This window comes from Melozone crissalis, unplaced genomic scaffold (assembly GCF_028551555.1).
Source record: "Melozone crissalis strain CALT ecotype California unplaced genomic scaffold, PUWL_Pcris_2 ptg000014l_1, whole genome shotgun sequence".
Taxonomy (NCBI): domain Eukaryota; kingdom Metazoa; phylum Chordata; class Aves; order Passeriformes; family Passerellidae; genus Melozone; species Melozone crissalis.
In genome coordinates, this window is record NW_026535792.1 from 3,222,487 (window position 1) to 3,243,421 (window position 20,935).

Below are 20,935 nucleotides of genomic sequence, written 5' to 3' on the forward strand. Positions count from 1 at the left end.
GGAGCAGCAGTGGAAGAGACCTGAAGGAGCTCGCTGGAGCAGGCAGGAGCCTGAAGTTTGCTTGTAAGGCTTTGTATCTCAGTTTTTGTATTTAACCACACCTATGCACCAGCAAAACAACCTGTGCCTCTTCTGCACTGGGTGCTGGTAAATCCTGCAGCCAGGACCTTTATTTTCTCCTGTGTGGAGCTGAGCTCTTAATAGTTCAGCAAGTTTATCATTCTCAGGGGTTCAGACTAAGCCAATCTTCTCTCTGATTCTCTGAGAATGAAATCTTGGATCTGGTTACAGTTACAGATCCCTTATGTCTCTTTTCAGAGAAAACATCAGAATTCAGCGCTGTTCTGATTTCCCAGCCAAGTTCTGTAGGTGCTGCAGCCCTGTGGTCACAGAAAATGCATTTCAGAATTCTTACACTGTAAAATGAGACAGCCATTAGTTAAAATCTGAATTGAACCAGAATCAGTCCAGGAAATGAGCCTCACCCTTTGGCCACTGAACCTTTTGACCTGTTTTCTAGGGGCAGGATGCTCCCTGTCCTTGGCAGAACTGGAATTCCCTCCCTGAGAAGAGGAACTAAAGGAAGGAAACTGGGGAGACACTGGGTAATAATTACATGGCATCACAAAGGGAAAGAGGAGCTGAGTGAGCATGAAGGTACTAAAAGAAGACACTGATAAAAGAGCATTTCCAGTGGCACCTCCTGCTTCCTGAGGGCCTCTGGGGAGCCCCTGCTACACTGGAACAGAATTCCCATCCCTTGGGTGCTGACTCTTGCTGTGCTAGAAGGGAGCCAAGCCTTGCTTGGCAGTAGCCCTGATCTAAAATAATGCAATTGCTCATGGATTTCCCCCTTAAAGGCAGACCCCTGGATCTTTGTCATTGTTGAGGGACAGAAATGTAAGTCATGGCTGTTAATAGGCTTAGCACATTAATGACCTAATTGCCTCCTGTCTGCTTTGGATTAACTTTTGTGCATAAGGAGTTTAGAAATGAAAAAATTAATCCTGTCTGACACACAAAAGGTCCACTTCTAATAAAACTGTGTGGAAGTGACCATCTAGGGGTGTGCTTCCAGAATTTCTCCTGGGAAAAGGTCTCATTACAGTGAATCTCACCAATGTGGACTGGTCAGATTTATACTAGAGGTTGTTTTCTAGTGGCTTAAAATTTGGCTCACCCAGGCTAAAACTTGGCAGGAAAGGTTGGAGGTTGTAAATACATGGGGATATTTCTATGCCAGACATTTAGGTACAAACCCTGTATTGTAGAATGACATAGACAGAAAAAGACAGGTCTGTGTAAATACAGTATAAAATGAGTATTTTTCAAGGGCACAGAACTGCCATGCTTGGGCATTTTTCAGTCCTTTACTGCTGTTCTTGTATTTTCTGAATACACAAGAATCACCTCTGTATGTATTTTCTTCTTCAAATTCTGTAATTCAGAGGTAGCTGGCGTAATCTGGGGTTATTTGGGAATCAAAGCACAAAACATAAGCTGAATTTTTAATGCTAGCTATTGATCATGCCATAAAAATTTAAACAGGGCTAAATTGCTCAATGGCAAATTTCCTGTGATATATGAACTTACTCACTTGTAAAACAAAGGTGCTTGGTGATGTAATGTGTGAGCATTTGGAGGAGGAGCAGGAAAGCACTTTAGGAAGGCAAAATGAACTTAATTAGGAAGTGCTGCTGGGGGCACAGAGAGCACAGCTTTCCAAGGGCTGTGTTCCACCCAGAGATGTGGTGCCCTCCCTGCAGACCCCAGCACTGGGAGGGGGAAGGTGGCTTGGGGCCAGGTAATGCCATCAGGCTGGTTTGATAAGGGCTGGTTAAAATCTCTAAAACAACTCCCTTAGTCTGAGTGGTGTTCCATGCCCTGCAGCACTCAAAATTATTTTTAGGTCTGCAGGAGAACTTTATGGGAGCCAAATTTCTCCTGGAATAATCTGTATAAGAGGATTAATCTGGCTGTAGTCAAGAATGGGAAAGTACTTAAGGTTTTGCATGACTGGATCCTTGAGATTTGAACCTGAAAGTGTCTACTAATGGGTTAAAAAAATCCCAGAGCTGATGTTTTAATTCCTTTCTTTGAATTCCAAAGTGCTCCAGCAGCAAAGGAGGGATCCCATCACCATGGGCCAGGTGCTATTGTTAGTCATATGATATGTGAATATGTTTTATTTTTATCACCTGTCATCCAGCAAGAGAGAGAGAGAGAGTTCAAGTCACAATGCACATTTCTGCTCAGGCATGAACATGAGCCCCTGTGAGGCAAACACAAAACCTATTAAAAGGTTTCCAGGTGCACATGCAGTGAGGGGGAAGGAAGGGAAGCTTGGGTTTCACTTGCTCTGGGCAGGGAGTGGTGAGGAACAGGGGAAGCAGCTCCACAGCAGTGATGGGAAACACCTCTCATCTCTGGACACTGGGCAGCACCTGCACAGCTCCTGTCACACCCTGCTCTCACTTTAAACACCAGCTCTGACCACTTGCTTGTCAAAGGTCCTGGAGAAGTGGTTTTGCTATGGAGAGAGTGGAGTCAAAGGGAGTTTTGTTTGCAGGCTTTAATAGATACAAGTAAGAGTTTCCCTGCAGAAGAGCCAGGCAGGAGAGAAAGATCTCTTTTAAGGCATCATATATGATTTTTGCAGTGCCCAACCCCTGAGATGGAGCTTCTTTCATTGTCCTCTCTCTGTGTGCTTGTGACATGTAATAAATGTTTCCATGTGACAATATCCACCACAGCCTCAGCTGCAGTAAATGAATTATTTTTCTGAACTATCATGGAACAACAGTAGTTTAACTATTTACTGAGACACATATTTTGCACATTCCCTTTGCCATCAGAGTCTGTAAATAGGAAAAAAATACAGTTTTTCTTGCTTTTGAGAAAGTATCATTGTTCAAGACAGAATCAAAGCATGTTGTGAAAGCATAGCAATCTCCTCTAACCATGTCATAAAACTTTCTGTTTCTTCAGGAAAAGTAAGTTCTGTTACAAATTCTCCAAAGGTCTCCAGTGATGTATTAAAGTCTCCTTACATAGGAAGGATTTGATATACAATACAGTCCAGGAGCACGAGAGAGAGCAGCTTGTCTTTGGACAGAAGGTTGTTATTTCATGTTTATGATATAGACCTCATAAATTACTCTTAAATGTGGGTTTGCTTTAAACCATTTTGTCAGTTTAAATGAACCAGTTTTGCTTTCATGCAAATGTGCTGCACATACAGTGAAATAACAGGAAGATCAATATTTTAATTCACAAAATAACAACGTGTTGCTTCTCTGCACAGTTACTTTGCAACCTGTTTTAACAATTTATCAAAGCTGGTAATAATTTAAGTAAGTGCTGGTGTACAGGTATCAAATGTAGGGAATGCTTTCCCTGAGCAGGTATAAATCTTAAACACATGTTACTGCTAGGTTGCATTTCCCCATCTTTAATCATTGTCTCCTAGCTGTGTTTTCTCTGCAGGTTTGACTTGGCCTGAAAGAGCAGTTGTTATGGCCAAAAACATGTGCACTAAAAATAGAGAGATGTAATGCAACCTGTATTAGTCCATATTAGGAAGCAGCTGTTGGAGAATTAAAGCAGATTTCAACAATGGGCTCCACAAAGATGTAATTTGATTAAGTGTTTGCAAGCACAGGAGGATTCCCTGTATCAGGAACTCAGCACTGTGCCCATGGGAGTGTGTCTCACTTCTGTGGATAAATCCCTTGGTTTTTCCAGGTCCCTTCTCTTCCTGATGGGGAGTCTGGGTTTTCCCTGCAGGCCTGTGATTGTTTCCTCATGGCTGATAAACAGCAGCCTCCTGCAGCAGTCTGGCATTCAGAAGTGTCCTTTTCCATCACTTGTGGCAGGTGAGGCTTTACTGCAGGTCTGTTCTGGATGATTCCCTCACTGTGGATCATGAGGAGTGAGAGGGACTCCAGGTTCTTCTCCCTCTGCTATCAAGGTGAAAAAGAGACACAAAAAGGAAATGTAAATGTACATAATGGATGGATTTCTTCCCTTTCCAGAGCAGCTGTGCTGCTCCTTTGCTTGGTTCCTGATAAAGCTGAGTGCTGATTTCCATTGAAATCCAGCCTGGCAGGTGGTGATGAGCTCCTTTGTCAGTGTCCACTGTCCTTGTCTTGGGATGTTCATGGAAATTCCATGGTCATATATTCATGATTATATTTCATTCTGGCTAGAAAAGCAGAGAGATGGTTCCTGGACTAAGGTGGATTGCTCATCTTTTAGATGTCTTTGCTTCTTCCATGTTATCACTGTCCATAGCCCAAGCCATGCTCACTGTGCCTGCTCCTGCTCCACTAAATTCTTTTATTTATTGCCATGAGTCCTTGTTGTGCCACCAGGAAAGTGTCCTTGCATAATCCAGGAGGTGGGCCTGACTCTCTGGATCCTGGTGACAAATTGAACCCTTGAGCAGAGATCACAGTGCTTATCCTGACCTGCCACTAAAACAAAGCCCTGATGAGTTGAGTTGATGACTGAGTTTGTTTTGCAGAAGAATAAGGTTTTAACTGATGTGTCCAAGCCACAGACTAGCTTGGATAACAATCCTTGCAGCAAAATCTGTGGTGTTTTGAGATGCAGCTCAGAGTTCATGACTTCTGTCTCAAGTTCTTGTTTGCTGCTTTGCCAGAGAAATAGTCATGAACTTGTGATTTGGTATGAAAGTGACTGTTTGGGAGAAAAAAAATAAACAAAAAAACCCCAAAGCAAAACAAGGCCATTTTTGGAAGGTGAATTAGGGAATAATGGATCTTTCTGCTTTGAATAATTTTTGCTAGCAGTTGATGCCTGATTTTGCCATTCCAGTTAGAGAGAAATTGGAGATGCAGTTTTGTAGGACAGAGCATTAAAAATGAGAGGACAACTCTCAGTCTGTTCTTTCAATAAGGAACCACTTGTAATTCCTGAACTTCAGGCAATCCACTGGCATCAGCTGGCTGTGGTAAATCTGAAATTCCAGGGATACAACAGGCCAGGGCACAGAGATAATTCTTGTGCTGTATCCTGGCAGAGGATGGGATTAATCACTTTTTGAGAGGTGCTTCTCTCCTGCTGCTGCTACCAGGGACATTTGGTGTCATCCTGTCCCTCTGATAATTCAGCAGTGACACAGGGTTTTAGATTGAGTGGTAAGAATACACCTCAAGGACTTACTTTCTGTAATTTCTAGGCTTGGTTTGTGTGCAGGATCTCCCTTTTCTTTCTGTTTTGCTTTGGAGAGGTGATGATTTTTACTTTTAGGTGAAGCTAATAAAACCTGCCTAATGTGAGTACCAGTCAGAGGTTCTCTGGAAACTCCTGGGGCTTAGGGAGAATTAATTTTAGCTGTTTGCCCCACTTGGATGCCCTCTCTTCTTTTTTATGCTGCTGAAATAACAGGACATGGTAAAACAGAGCTTGCCCTCCATCAAGGGTATGGGGAGATGTTAAAGGGGTCATGGGAGCAGGGAAGGGAGCAAAGGGCTCCTGAGGAAGAGCTGGAGAGGGTTTTAAAGGCAGCAATAGAAAAGAGCTTCTAAGGAGAAATCTGGCCTTGCAGAAAGGATTCTGCAGTTTAACTTTTATTTGTGGCTTTTGTTGAACAGCATCCAGAAACCGTCAGTGGGTTTGACAAGAATGAGGTAGCTAAAATTACAAAGGGAAAGATTAGGCAGGAAAAATAGTGGAAGGCTGTAGGAGAAGATGTTGCTTTTAGATGAGTCTGGGAAATACAGTTGGAAGGGAGGTAGGAGGAACAGGAAAGGACTCTGCACTTACAGCAAGAATCTGCCAAAAGCCAGACAGTGCTAGACAGTGCTTTTGGTGTGTAATAGGAAAAGGTCATTTGGGGCGGTTGCTCTGGAATTGCACATCTGTTGAGTTGCCATAAAAAGCACTGAACGTCAGGAGTTTTCTACAGAGGCCTCAGAAGAGCCTTGTTGTGCTTCTGATCACAGTGGGGACTCTGCTGCTTCCCATTCTGAGGGAGACTTCCAAGCCTGCAGGACGTGGTGTGATCATGTGGCTTGGAAGGCGGTGAGCAGGCAAGGGTAAATGAAAGTCACCTAATGAACTTGTGCAGTGTCACAGCCATTTTTTGCTGAGGATCTGGGGCTGTTTCACCCTTCTCCCTTCACCTCACAGTCCTGAATTTTGTGGATTTTTTAGTCCAATAGACTGTATAACACACTGTCAGAGTGAGTGCCCAAAGAGTAATGTCCCCTGTGCCCAGTCACCTGCAGCATGTACATGCTGTGTTGTGGATTGACTGTTTCAGCTCATATTTCATACTAAATTCTCTGACCTCTTAAGCAGGGAACACCTGACTCCTAAAATCATGTGCTGTGTGCTCCCTGCAATGTAAACTCCTCTGACAGCTCCTGCCCGTGGTTTATGGCCCCTTATGCCTTCACACTAACACTTGACATCTGCACCACAAAATTTGTAACATCAGTTTGTTCAAATAAAGAATCCACCAAGCATTTAATCCTTGGTTTAATGGCTGATGTTTATTTTAGTTTGGGGTTTCATGTACTCATGGAGGGATTCTCTGCCCATGGTCCATAAATCTTGCAGGGCAGGAATGAGACTTCTCTGTGCTGGCTTGTTTCTGAAATGAGGCTCTGGAGATGGGGTATTTTTATTTTTTGGATACCTCCATAAAATTCACTCAGTTTCAGGTATGAGCTGCAAGTGCACTTAATGAGGATTTTTTCTGCTGGTTTTGGATCTTTCTCTTCATCAAACATCTGTGATACAGGACATGCATTTCCTTTCTCTTTGTTGTGGTTCAGCCATGCAAATGCCTTCTTTTCTCCATTGTGCTTGATTATTCTGGAAAATTATTGCATTTGTTGTAGGCAGGAGGATGCAAAGAGAGACTACTGTGAAAGTGGACAGAAATGACAAAACGATTTACCCTATGGAGGAGCTACAAACTGGAACAACCTCTATTTTTTTAAGCAGCTGGTGCTGCTGTGCCTGTTGTGGAGGGTGCAGCAGTGACCTCCTGAGCTCTTTGTGGGCTCCCTCCAGTCCTGTTGTCTGTTTTAGGTGCAGGTAAATTACACTTGGGCAGTGTGAAGGGGAGGGTAAGAGCAGGAGCCTGGATTCTCCTGTCTGGCTGCGTTTCCAGGCAGCCTGTGGGGTGCTGGTTTTCCCCACACATCCTCCAATCCCAGCCCCTCTGTGGACAGCAGCCAGCCCACAGGGGAAAGGGGGCCCAGAGGCCGTGTGCGAAGCAAGGCTGCCCAGCCCTCTGCCAGGAGCCCCTTTGGCTGCCGCTCTCCAGGAGTCACAGCTTGCAGAGTTTTGTTCTGCTGCAGAGGTGCCAATTCCTTCACCTGCCCCTGGAGGAGGGACCACACTGGCAAATGACCATGGCTTGGCCTCTTCTCCCCAGAGTGAGCTCCAGTCCAGCAGAGTCAGTTCCTCCTCTCACACAAATGTCTTCTTTTCCACCAAAAAAAGAGATTTTTAAGGGAAAAACCAGAGAAATCCAATTTTTTTGTTCCACTTAAACTTTTTTACACAGCTCATTCAATGCCAGGCCAAGACTTAGCTGAATCAAGGCTTAGACCCTCTATAAGAACTTCTCTACAAGTGTGAGATTTGTACCACCTGGAAACATTTATTAGGGGATTGCCAAAGCAAGAATTTGATGGGGAAATGCTGCTGTTTTCAGGAAGATTTTGTTTGATAGCAGTAAGACCCAAAATGTCAGTGTTTTTACTGAAATAATTCACCTTTTCTTTTTACTTTGATTTCTCTTTGGTATTTAAATGATAATGTTGACTACCTGTAGCTAAAGATGTGCTGCTGTGCAGAGGGAGGGATGGGAAATGAATAGAATGAAAGAAATAAAGTAACACACAAACATTTGAGCTGTTCCACAGGAGTTTGAAATCATCTCCATCTCATAGTTGGCAAATCACAGGTGCCTCAGCTCTCCTTCTTTCTTGCTCTTTCTTGTATTTCAATATTTTAAATTTTATTTATTTTATTTTTATTATAGAGATCCTCTGCTCTGGGGCAGCTTTGCCATGATTGTGCACTTTTTCTGTTGCTGTCCTGCAGCCCATGTGAAAACAAGCCTTGAAACTTGGTTATTTTCATCTTTGCTGCTGGCATGCAGCTTCCATAATTTATGATCACCCCCCCCCATTTTCATTTTTTTTTCTTGTCCATAGAGTCCTGTCTGTCTCTTTCAACCCAGGGGGATATTTTCAAACTCTCTTTAAAAAAAATCAAATTTCATGGTTGTTTTCTCAGTTTAAAATATGTACCAAGTGTTGACAGTTGATGCCTTGGGCAGAAAAGCACGTGCAGAATTGTACTGGATGACTGAAGAAAGCCAGGAATGAGGTGATGGGATGGACGTGGTGAAATGTGCATATTGACAAGGCAGAAAATGCATGAATGGGTGAAGGCAGGGAGTCCATTTCAGGTGGGCTTTGGGGGGCTTGCAGCTGATGGGGTTTGTCACCCTGAATGCAGGAGGGTCAGTCAGGAAAAGCTGATGATCTGGGAAAGAAGGGAAATTCGAGCTGAATTATGTCAGGGAGCTGGTAAACAGGCTGTGGAAAATCAGGATCAGCGAACACCAGCTCAGCTCTGGCTGCTGCTTTGCTCAGAGAAGGTCTCAGGGTAAATCTAGAGAAAATTAAAAAGTGATTCTCTGCTCTGGGGAATGAGCAGCACGTGTTGTGTGACATAAGAGGGATTTGTCTGACCATCCATTAGGCTCTGTCCCATGTCAGTTTTGCACTGAATGTTGTGTTTGTGCTGTTTCAGGACTCGTGTTCTGTTCCCTTTTCCACGGGAAAAAATCAATAGTAATAGCAGTGTCAGTATCCATAGTATGTCACAGGCAGTAGGCAGAGATCATTTCAGTGAATCTTAGAAGTCTGTTTCTTATTGCAAGAATAAATTTCTTTTAATTACTTCATTTGCTTCTTTCTTTTTGCAATTTAAAACATGAACACAGTTTTGTGGCTGCAGTGAAATGAGCAGGTTTGAATTCATATCTGAACTTAATTTCTCCTTTGGTCATGGCTCAGTTGCTTTGCACATCTGCCTGTGAAACACAGTTCACCTTTCAGCTTAGAAGAAGACAAGTTATTAATACATCAGTCCTTTAGTTGGTAGGAAGGAAAGTTTAACTTTTCTGTAACATTTTTATTTGAATTAGTTAATTTTTTCTTTTTCCTGAACTTATGTTTTTTCCCATTCTCTTCCCTCTTTTCACATCATCTGCTGCTCTCTGCACCCAGGGGCACAGGTGTACCTGCAATGCAACCTCTTCTTTAACCAGCCAAGAACACTTCAATTTAAAAGTTGATACAACCTGAATACACACCAGGGTGTTTGGTGAAAAGGCTGGGAGTGTTTTGTTATGATCTGCCAGCCTTAAAAGGCACTTTGACCTTTCAGAAAAGAAGAGGCAGAAGAAGGTGAAGGCCACGAGCGACTGGCGGGAGCGGAGGAACGCAATCCGCCTCACCAGCGAGTACACGGTGGAGACGCTGGTGGTGGCAGATGCTGACATGGTGCAGTACCACGGAGCTGAGGCTGCCCAAAGGTTCATCCTCACTGTTATGAATATGGTAAGTAGGCATTTTACTTTCCAAAGAAGAAACAAGAGTAAGCAGGACATATCCAGGGTAGAATAAAGCTGACTTGGCAGCAGAAATCAAGGACTGGTTTGACCTTTGGGTATGAGAAAAGGTTTTGGTTTTCTTGTGTTATGTGCCTCTTCTCCACTTGTGTTATTCCTGGTATTTGCCACAATAAAAACCCATTTTTCAAAACTGAAAATGTAAGTTTTCACATAGGAAATAGTGGTTCAGGAGTGGTGTTTTCCACCAGGCTTTTGGTGCTGCTGTGATTTACCTTGGAGCAGTGTCTTGTCTGACATGTTTCTTGGGTTCCTAAAGATTCCTGTGCCACACCTGTCTCAGAAGAGATATGGCTCATTGTTCTAGGTAGTTAAAGCCAGCAGTCATATTGATTTCCAGCAGAAGACCTGGCTTTAAGTCCAGAATGATTTTTATCTCTAATTTTTACATAATGAAAATGGCTGCTTCCCTTGTAGAAAATATGAATGTAGAAAACTTGTGACCAAACTGCTGGCTGATCCCATTCTTTTCACCCAGGGTTGCATGAAGTGGTGTTGATCATACCTATGAGTTGTTGATGGAATTGGGCTTGAAAATCATTCTAGAAATCCTAGGGATATATTTTGGAGTGAGGGGAATCTTTGGAAATTGCAGGCTCTTGGGAAGTGTGGGTGTTAATTTGTGAGCTGTCCCTGTAGTGGGGCCTTCTGGCTCAGCTGATAAGGGAACACAAAGCCTCCCACAGGGAATGCTCACTCAGCTGTTGGCAGTGCCACTAAGGAGGTAATGGCTAAATTGGATGTAGACATGGAAAACTCTGCTCAGAGGCTGCAGGGGTCCTTGCAGAGGCATTTGCACAAGAAAGTCTTGGAGGAAGCTCATGTTCCTTTGCCCATGCTATTGTAATATCCAGGAACAGCTCATTCTCCTCACTGTGCCTCTGCTGGTGTTTATGAGCAGCAAATTGGCTTGGGAAAAAATAACAGTCCTGAGCAGTAATTGCCTGGTCATGCTTCCACTGAAGAGATGGATGCTCAGCATAAACCAGCTATGGAACAACAGCTTTTTAAGAGGTCTTGTGTTCCTTCATCAAGCAGTGGTGTGAGGGAGCCCTCCTGGAGGCTGACTGAGTAGGGAGTTTGATTAGTCTTTTCCATTAATGAGCTGCTTTTCTATGTCCCTTCCTCTCCCTTTTGTTTGGCCTCCCAGTGTACTCTCAGAGTTGTCCCTTGATGGGGCTCCACTGTGGCTCTGCAGTAACTTTTGATGACCCTCATGCCAGCAGGTCAATGATTTCACTGTGGCCATTGGGGATGTCTGTGTTGTGCAGCTTTTTCAGCCTGTGAAGATTGTTAGGGATGAACAGACTGATGGGCCAAGTCCTAAACAAAAGGTGGCTGTAGGTCTTTGAATGATGTCTGTCCAGGCTGAGGTGCTGCAGAACATCTCAGCAACATCAGCTTGCCAGGTGTGAATAAATCTGTGTGGGGAGGTGCTCAGAGATGGGCTGGCTTCTCTAAACCCATTTATTAAACAAATCTTGAAGGTTAGTTTCCTATGGATTAGGCTGATGGGCTTTTAAGCTGGGTTCTGATGCTGTAGGGTGAGCTCACCCCTTTATTGGACACCAGAGAGAGCACATGGAGAGGACTCTTGGATGAGGAACACGTTCATGTGACATCTCCTCAGGTGCAAGGTCCAGCTGAAATGCTTCCCACTGTTAAGTCATTGCTCCAGGGGGTTCACTGCTGTGAGGTTTTTCTGATGTCTGATAGGATTTGAATTCATGTTTCAGCTCTTCAGCCTTCGCAGGGCAATGGGAGGGTCTCTCCCTCTGCCACCTACATTCCCACGCTCTGAGGAACATTTTTCAGGTTTGAAGGAAGGCTTGAGAGTCACTGCAAGACCAAAAGATAGAGAGGAATAAGGATAGGCAAACACATGGATGGCATCACTGCATAAATCCTTTATTCTGTGGTGATGAAACCAGGTGGAAGTCAGGGAATCAAAGGAAGATTTTGATGTTACATTTGTGTAATGAAAGCTGACCTTCATCCCAGGAAAAGAAGCTGAAGGATAATTCAGAAAAATGTATTTCAGAGAGATAATCATGAGGTTTGGGGAGGCCTTAAGCCAAGCTCTTGGCTCTTTGGGATCTTTGTTTCTGTCAGCCTTGGGTGTCTGTTAGCTGGGGGACAGGATTTGCCCCATGATATTAGGCAGTGCTTATTCAGCTATACTGCAGGATGGCAGGCTGCCTCTAAAAGAAACCAGAATGTTAATTTTGGCTTGGGTGCTTGCATTTAAGCAAATAGAACATTACTGGTCAGGGGTATATTAACTTAACTCCTCTCTGTAAGCCATTACGTTTACTGTCAAACCACAAAACAAGCATTAAGAGGTCTTATTAATGCATTTTATATTTATAGACATTTTAAATAAAGTGATCTGCCTTAAAGTATTTAATATCTATTTATGTTACAAGAATTTCTGAAGGGGGAAAAAGTCAGCATTACAAAATATGGGTTTATTGCTCCCTTGGTAAATGAGAATCTTTGAGGAAAAACCCCCACCACCCTCTTCTAGAATAACAGCTTAAAAGCACAGCAAACCTATTTTGGAACCTAGAAATAACAGGTAGCACTTCATGTAGCAAATGCTGTTTTTAATGTTATTCTGTAGTTCCATGCCTGTGAACAGAGAGTGGATTCACATTCAAAGTACTTGTTTTTTGTGAATGTCGCTGTAGAGGAGCAGGCTCTTCCATTTACTAAACTAATGCTTGAAATTATAAGACAGGTTTTTCTAAGATCATGGAAGAATTTCCCTCTAAGGTGCTCTGTAATGTATGAGTAGGAACAAGTAGGGCTCCAGGGATTTGAGTTGGCTTTTTTCAAGTCACCACTGCTAAAAAGAAATCTTTTCTTGTTTTCTGGCAAGGTGTTTGATTCAGCACTATTTTCCAAACAGGTGCTGAAGTTGTTGTCAAATGCCACCATGCACAGCTGCAGCCTTAGCCAGGCAGTGAGGAAAGGAAGAACATGGACAGGGAGAGAAATACCAGGAGAGCTGTGGGGATGCAAAACCACCTACTTAGATATAGGCGCTGATCTCTTTTTCTAGGTTAAACTCCCTTGTTACTGAGCTTTGTTGCAGTGTTTGCATTCCAGTTCTTGTCTCACCTTTGGCTTGAGAGCATCTCCTGTTCATGTCCTCCTTCTGTAGTGACCATTGTTCAGAACTTCCTCTGAATTCCATTCCCAAGTGCCTTTGTGGTAAATCCAGCTTTAAAACATGCTTATTTTGCTCACCCATTCTGCTGGTCTGCATCTGGCAGCTAATTTCTCAGTGCATTTCATCCATATGGAGCTGTGAGGGTGGATGTTCTGTTCTTGCAGGAGTTCTGTGCTTTTATTTGCTCTTGTGGTTGCTTTTCATCTGAAAGAAGTGACCAGTAAACGAAAAAGGAGAGTCTAGGAACTGCACTGGTCTCTGCTGTGTCTGGTTTTCATGGTTTAGGTTTTCAGCTTTCTGGTTCTGGAGATAACTGGTTCAAGTAGTGATAAATGGGGATGAGAGCCTTTGGAAAGTCCTGTCCCTGGCTGTTGTGTGGCTGAGGATGAGGAGTGGCTGTTTCCAGGCAGGCCCTGAGCAGGGAGTTGTGGATGTTGGCTCCTTGCAGAGTGCAGAGCTGACTTTGCAAACCCAGTCCCACCCAGACTGACCCTCAGAGCATTTGGAGACAGAGACGTCTGAATTTCTGAATTTCCAAGACCACAACACAGTCGTTTAACAGCTGCTTTCTATGGGTTTGAAAACCTAAAAAAAAAATGGGTTGGTTTGGGTTTGGTTTTTTTTGTCCCCTAAGTGTATTTTTTTGGGTTTTGCAATAAATTACAATTGTGGCTTGGTTTGGAGCTTGCCTTTTTCCCTAAGAGTGCAGTGTGGAGGGAGAGTTTCTGCAGTGTGTGTCAGTTCTCCTGCAGCTGTTGCTAAGCCATGAGATTACTGTGGAAGCTCTTTGCAGCAGCAAGCAGGAACTTGAAGTTAGTGATCTTTTGGATGTCATTAAGAGGGAAAATTCTTATGTTGTTCTTTAGGAATGATACTGTTTTACTCTCTGAAGCCTGATTTTACGCTCCACAGATTGTTTTTCATTTTGGATTTCCCCTGTGAGGGTTTTTTTATGTTAAAAAAGCAGATAAAATAATTTTTATCATGCTTGCATTGATGGATTTATATGTCTGTGCTCTTGGGGGCTGGCACATAAAGGCTTCAGAGCTGCCACTGATAATCAGCTCCCTTACCTTGGTCTGGAATTTTCATGATGAGAGCAGGGACATAAGGGAACATAAGGGAAAAGGATCTGAGTGTTTCATCACTGTCTACAGATTTCTCTTTTTGCTCCAGCAGCCCCAGGAGAAGGAGTTATGTCAACTGTATCTTATAAAGAGCTATGAATATGTTCTTTTTCATAATGTTTAAAGGAGTAATTTGAAAGCTTGGCTTTACGTGGGTGTTAGAAATCCTATAGCACTTTTCAAAACAAGAGAAAGACAACCTCAGTAACCTGACTAAGGCTTCTGCTGTCCAAACCTCAACCAGCAGCCAAGGCAATGGGAAGGCTCCTGCTTGAGTGCAGTGCTCAGGGAAGAAAAAAGGGAAAAAAAGTCAATTTACCCTCAGGGTTGCTGTTCTAAACTCCAAAACATCTGAAACACACACGTCTCCCTCCCACCGTCCACCTGCAGAGGAAGCTCTTGAGAATTAAAAAAAAAATTAAAATGATGTAGTTTAGTTCCTCTCTGAGCCCAATTCCTTATGTTGTCTGTGTTTGCTTTGTGCGTGCTGGGGCAGGCCTGCACAGCTTATGCCAGAACTGCATTTGTTCTGCCCCTTCCATGTCAGAGCTGAGAGGAGAAGGAAAGGCAGGAGGAATGCAAACAGAGGAGGATGGTCCAGCCTTGAAGCTTTCCTGTTTTCTTTAGGGCATTCTGTACAGTAAAGCTCTGTCAGAGAAATGCAGGTGAGGGGGGAGATGCCAGAGACAGGCTTTATTCTCTTCTTGTTCTACTGCACTTCCCCTGCCATTTTTTCTGTCTGTTTTGTGTGGTTCTTTACCATATCTCCTGTTTCCAGAGCTCACCCTACTTCTGATGGCTCCTCACAGAGAAGTCAGTACAGAAGTGAAGAAGCTCCCCTGCAGCAGGGCACCCACAACACTTCAGTCACATTGACCACTTTTCCCATCCCTTCCTTTCATCCCAGTGATCCAGAGCCTCCATTTCTTTTCCATCCAAGCTGCTTTCTGCCACTTGTGGTGATGTCCTAAACAAGTAACCTTTGCATCCATGGCAGAGTTTCATGCAGCTGACACTTCTCTTCCCAGCTGCCTTATTTTATTAAAAGGTCCTAAACCACCCAAATATTTTTACTTTTCCCCTGTTGGAAGCAGTCACAGCAGCCTGAAGGGTGTGATGCAATTGCAGGCTTGAGGAAGGGTGGCCCATGGTGTTGGGAGTGGGCAGGGAGGTGTCTGTGAGTCAGTCTCTCTGTCTGTGCAGCAGGAAATCTTGAGAACATCTGCAGTGGGAAATCCCATTCCTCATGGCCTGGTACCAGTTATCCCACCACCCAACCTGGCACGTGCTGCAGGTGGACACTTGGATGTGGTGTGGAACAGCTCAGACACACTGAGTCTCTGGGTTTGGTTTTCTTGTTGGCTGGGTGAGAAAGGCAGAAGGTTCTTGCTGCCATGATGGAATTCCATTCTTAGCAGGAAAGACCTATGTATTTGAATTATTTATTTTAAATTCAGCTGGATCCTGTGATGATGCTTCCTCTGGGCACAACCTACCTGGCACAGCCTGCTTTAAATCCAGCTGGGAACAACCTGAGCTGTGTCAGGCTCATATTCTTTTATCAAGTCATTTAAAAGTCTCTTTGCCTTCTCCATGGGGTTCCTTCTAGCCCTAAAGCCCATGATCTGAGAGAAGTTTCCCTCTGAAAGGACAGTGCTGGATGGGGCTGAGACCTAGAGCTGCCCCGTGCTGGACATGGATGCTCCCAGCCCTCCCCACAGGGCACAGCACAGCCTGGCAGGAGAGCTGGGGAGGCCTCTGAAAATGTCTTCAAAAGAGGAGGAAAAAGCTGAATGGTGGAAAAAAGTGGGGGAAAAACCCAGGTGAGAGCAGGAGGATGAGGAGCTCCAGGTGCTGGAGCAGAGGTGCCCTCCAGCCTGAGGGGAGACCATGGTGGGGCAGGTGGCTGTGCCCAGCACTGTGACCTGAGGAGAGGAGCCTGTGCTGGAGCAGGATCTCCTGATGGGAACTGCAGCCCATGGAGAGGATCCATCCTGCAGCAGGGCAAAAGTGTGAGGAGGGAGCAGCAGAGAGAGCTGTTCCAGAGGACAGTTCCCATTCCCCATCCACCTGCCTGGCTCTGGGTGAGGGGGAAGGAGTCAGGAATGCAGGAGTAAAGATGAGGTGAGGGGAAGGTGTTGTTTTAATTTATCTTTTTTTTTTCTCTGTATACAAATTATTTTAATTGGCAGATTAAATTTTCTCCAAGTGACGTGTGCATTGCCTGTTACTGTTAAGTGATCTCCCTCTCAGAGGGAAAGGTTAATGTTCCTTCAAGGCAATACCATCAGCCTGGGGCTCCTTTGGCCTTCATTTAAGAAAATAAGCAAACAAAGCTTGAATAAACAAGCAAAGTGGAGCCTCTTGCACTCCCAGGGACTTTTTTTTTTGGTTTAGTGTCCAATTGCTGCTGATATCACTGGTGGATGGGAATAAAAGTGCAGTCAGAGTTATCTTTGGGATAGAGAGCACAAGAGAAAAGGAGGAAGGGCTGGCAGCTTTCAAGATGCCATCCTGAACTGTCTAGCAGCTCGTGCTTGGTGGGCAAGTTTTGCCAGGGCAAACAGCCTTTGGAATCAGTGGTGTTTGGATTTGTCCTTGCTGGCTCTGGAGGCAGCTTGGCTGCTCTGATGGGAAGCCAAGCCCCAGCACCCAGCAGGCTCAGGGATAAGGACCTGTTTGCTGGGATTATTCTCATGTCATGAGTGAGAACTCATGGGATGGCCAGAGCTAGTGGGGAGCTGGGAAACCAAAGATCCATCCATCCCTCCATCCCTCCATCCCTCCATCATCCATCCATCCATCCATCCATCCCTCCATCCCTCCATCATCCATCCATCCATCCATCCATCCATCCATCCCAGGGAGTGTTTGTCAGCCTCTGTAGTGGTGCAGCAGGCCTCCACTTACACAGGGGTCATCTGTCAGAGCCCTTCTGTGCAAATGTCAAGTTTATCCCTGCCAGGTCTGTCGAGAGAGGCCTGAAGTGCTCTCCCAGCACATCCCCAGGCTGAGCACATAGTGCCAGCCCTTGTGTGCACTTGTACACCAGCCCCAGGGTGGAGAAATGGCTCCTTGTGCTCAGCTGAAGGTCACTGGGTCAAACACTGAGTAGCTCTGTCTTGCAATCTGTGCCTAAAGTGTAGGAAACATTTATGTGTGTGCTTAAATCCAACCCCAAACACTGGAGAGCTTCTTCCACTGAGCGCATTCCTGAGCATTTGCACAAATAGGAAAAATACCAAGCGTTGAAAGCATGATGTGCAAGATGTGCTCGTGTCTCGGGTTTGCTGTAGGAAGTTTCTAAGCCTGGGTGATGCTTGTAGCCAAAGGAGCAGTGAGCAAGGAATATTGCTTACCTGGGGCCAGACCTGCCTCTCATTTGTCAGGAGTCTCACTTCACTGGTCTTGATTTTGGTTTTTTTGACCAAGTAGGGGATGCAATATTCACCCAAGGCCTTTTATGTGGCCTTTTACACCTTTTGAAATAAACCCTGCCCTCACCTTTTTTGATACTGTCTAGTTAAAACATTTGTACACTGAGAAACGGGTGGAATAGAATCCTGGGATCAATTAAAATCTTATGTTCTAACCTATAAAAATGAGGTGAAGTATCTGAGCTGGAATGCAAAATCTGGAGAAAGTAGTAAGGTAGTTTCCGGTGCTATTTTTGTATTTCCTGAGGCTTGTGTCATTATGTGCTGCCTTATTACTATTCTCTTATATAAGATATGAAAATAACAGAGGGAAATTGCTTTTCCATTCTATTTCCTGAAGTCTAAAACACACCATTATTTCATCTTGCATTCAGATATCTCTGATATTTAAATGCTGAAGATCCATGGTAGTTGAATGCTTCATAACGTATGTCCATGTTCATAAGACTTTATCTTTAGAACTCCTTTGGAATATTTTTCTCCTTTTCACAGCAACTCTTAAATATTCTTAATTTTATTGAGTGTAGTAGCACAATCCATGTGGGGGGAGCTTTTGTGTAAATTTTTATAAGGAGAAATGTCTAACTTTAGTCACAATTAGTTTCTTCTACTAGTACTAGGTCTTGATATTTCTACTAACAAGCTTTGGATGTTTTCTTTGCTTTTTGACAGGTGTACAACATGTTCCAGCATCAAAGCCTGGGAATTAAAGTGAACATTCGAGTGACCAAGCTAGTCCTGCTCCACAGTCGCCCTGTGAGTCCCAGCCCCTTTCTGCCCTGCTCCTGGAACTGCTCTGTGCTGTCCCACAGGCTGGGAGGGGGATGTGGGGCCTCAGCATCACAATCTCTGAGGAGTTGCCTGTTCCACTTTACCAGGCAGCGTTAAAGGTGGGAAGTACAGGGGCTGTGGGAGTGAAAGGAGCCAGAATCCTTTTATTTATCCTTCCTGGTAAAGCTGTCTGCTTGTAGCTGCAAACCAGTATGAAGTTAGGTGTTACAGAGAGGTCTGATGCTTTATCTAAAGACTGGGGATAATAATTTCTCCTTATATATATATATATATTTTTATTTTTTTTTCCCCAAAGACAAAGTTGTCCATCGGGCATCATGGAGAGAGATCTCTGGAGAGCTTCTGTCAGTGGCAAAATGAAGAATATGGTGGGGCAAAATACCTTGGTAACAACCAGGTTCCTGGTGCCAGGGATGACACCCCTCCTGTGGATGCTGCTGTTTTTGTGACCAGGTATGGGAAGGTCTGGTTTATCAGTTTGTCACAGCCAGTAATGCCCATGGTCAGTGATGGGGTTAGCTGTCAGGCAGAAATCTAAGAAGATGATGTTACATTTGCTGCTCAGGTGGCTCAGGTGAAAGTGCTCTGTGTTGTTTTTGTGCATTCTTAACAAGGTTGTACCAAAGCGTCTCTCCCCTTGAGCCAAGGTGTCACAGTCAGGGTCAGCACGTGGCTGTAGCACAGGGAGGCTTTTTCCTCACCCCAGCTGGTAGGGGTGGAAAAAACAGGGGAGGTTTTGGAGCCCTCCTTCCTAGGAGAAGGAAGGTGTGGAACTGAACACAGCTGAGCTCAGGGGCTCTGTGTGCAGTTAGGGGTGAATCAGCTGAGCAGAGAGTGTGGCAGCAGTGGGCAGGGAGTTATCTCCTAAAGAAAGAGGGAAATCAGTTTTCTCTCTTTTTGCCCAAGGAAATAACCACTTTAACAACTCTCCTCTATCACAACTGAAATAGAGAAGGGGTGTCATTCCTGATTGGTTTGTGTATTTGAAAACTCATCCATTTATTTCAGATGTGAAATGATCTTTACAGAAATATTTGATCAAAATTCTTTGCACTTTGTAATTCTGAACTTACTGATCTGTCAAACACATCAGATAAAGCAAGAAAAAGGGTGTTTAGGGACAGCAATCTTTTTTCCTCTAACTATCTGAGCTCAACTTCACAATACAATGCATGTCCCATGTTCCTCACAGTTACTACAAATTCTGAACAGCACATTCATGGTGTTTTAAGTTTTTTGCATCCTTTAAGATGTAAAAATATTAATTTTTACAGAAGTGATCTCTGAATAATGAAAGTGAGCACAAAATTATGGTGTAATGGTGCTAGAAAAACACTACTTCCTACCCCCTTGTCCCCCAGTTTGAGACAGGAAATATCTGTATTGCAGTTCAATATTACTCACCTCTTTCACTTCTTTTCTCTGCCAACAATTTAAGTAGAAATACATGTTTTTGTATAAACTGCCATCCTGATTGCAATAATCTCCAGTGTTAGATTTGTGTTAACAGCCCCACTGCAAACTGTCCATGGGATTCTGGTGAGTGTTCAGTGCAAGAGCTGGTGAGCAGGGCATGAGGCCAGAGGCCAGCCAAGTTCCTGAGCAATCTCATCCCCAGACGTGTGTGCAGCTCCCCCAGACCCTGCTCCCTCCTCTGTATTCACTGCAGTGCACCAGGCACTTGTGCAGATATTTAACAGTTTAGACAGGGGGAATAGTTCCTTTGAAGTCAACTGGCTGCACATCCTGGTTGTAGTTAAGCATGTGCTCCACTGGATCAGGGCCTAAATAAATAACTAACATTTTTGTTAACCTCATCTGGGTATCCAGTTGTCCTGCATGACAAGTGAGGCAGAGGGAATCTCTTCTGATGGGCTCTGAGCACAGGGTGGGGGGAATGAGCAGAGCATTTCATCTCTGCTGCTCTCAAAACTGAATGCTTAATGTCAGGCTAAATGAGCTGGACTCAGGCTTCTGAGGAAGAACTGTAAAAGAATTGGTAGGAGGAATTGTTCAGTGGATTTGCAGGGTTTTGCAGTGGGAATAGCTGGGAAAGTTCAGGTTTGGTTGGGTTAGAAACCAGATTCAGCTGTGGTGAGAAGGCTCAGGCCAGGGAGCAGCACATGGCTGTGCACAGCAGCAGCATTTTGGCTGCTGGAGAGATCATCAGTGTGCACTTGGAGTCTTTCCTCCCTTCTTGCTTGTCCTGTCATCCTTAACCCATCCTGCTTCTGTGCATGGAGCATGCTGCATTGCTTGGAGGACTTGTGGGCCAGCAGCCCCATGCCTGTGTCAGGGAAATGAATTTTTCTCCTCTTGCCTTTGGAAATGTGTGTGTGTGTGTCCCTGGACCCTCCCCAGACTGTACAGATGGACCAGTGGCAGAGGAGTGGGAGCAGCAGCATGTCCAGCACGAGCAATTGCGCCAGGAAAAGCAGAAGCTGAATTTTCAGCAGCTGCAGCTGCTTTGAGGACTAGAAACAGATTCTTTGGGGTCAAGTTCTGAAGAAATCCCTGTGGTTCCAGTCTGGCTGGGTTCATTTGAAACACCAAGGCACTCTTGCCTTTTGAAACTTCACCTCTAAGTGATGTTTCCCATACCCTCGTTTGTATGCAAAAGTAGATTATGTAGGTGGCAAATATTCCTCTTGTGGGATTTAAGGTATCCACCTGAGTTCCAGGTAAGGGACACACTGTGCCTGTGGAATAAGATGCA

At 44.4% G+C, this 20,935-nt stretch overlaps 1 protein-coding gene across 1 annotated transcript in view; it reads left to right on the plus strand.

Annotated features, from left to right (window-relative positions):
- ADAMTS17 (ADAM metallopeptidase with thrombospondin type 1 motif 17) overlaps window positions 1-20,935 on the plus strand; it is a 153,187-nt gene that overhangs the window by 10,604 nt on the left and 121,648 nt on the right. Inside the window, exons 4-6 of the mRNA XM_054272652.1 lie at window positions 9,445-9,617; window positions 18,100-18,183; window positions 18,515-18,672. Coding sequence (XP_054128627.1) covers window positions 9,445-9,617; window positions 18,100-18,183; window positions 18,515-18,672 — 415 coding nt within the window. The remainder of the gene's footprint in view (window positions 1-9,444; window positions 9,618-18,099; window positions 18,184-18,514; window positions 18,673-20,935) is intronic.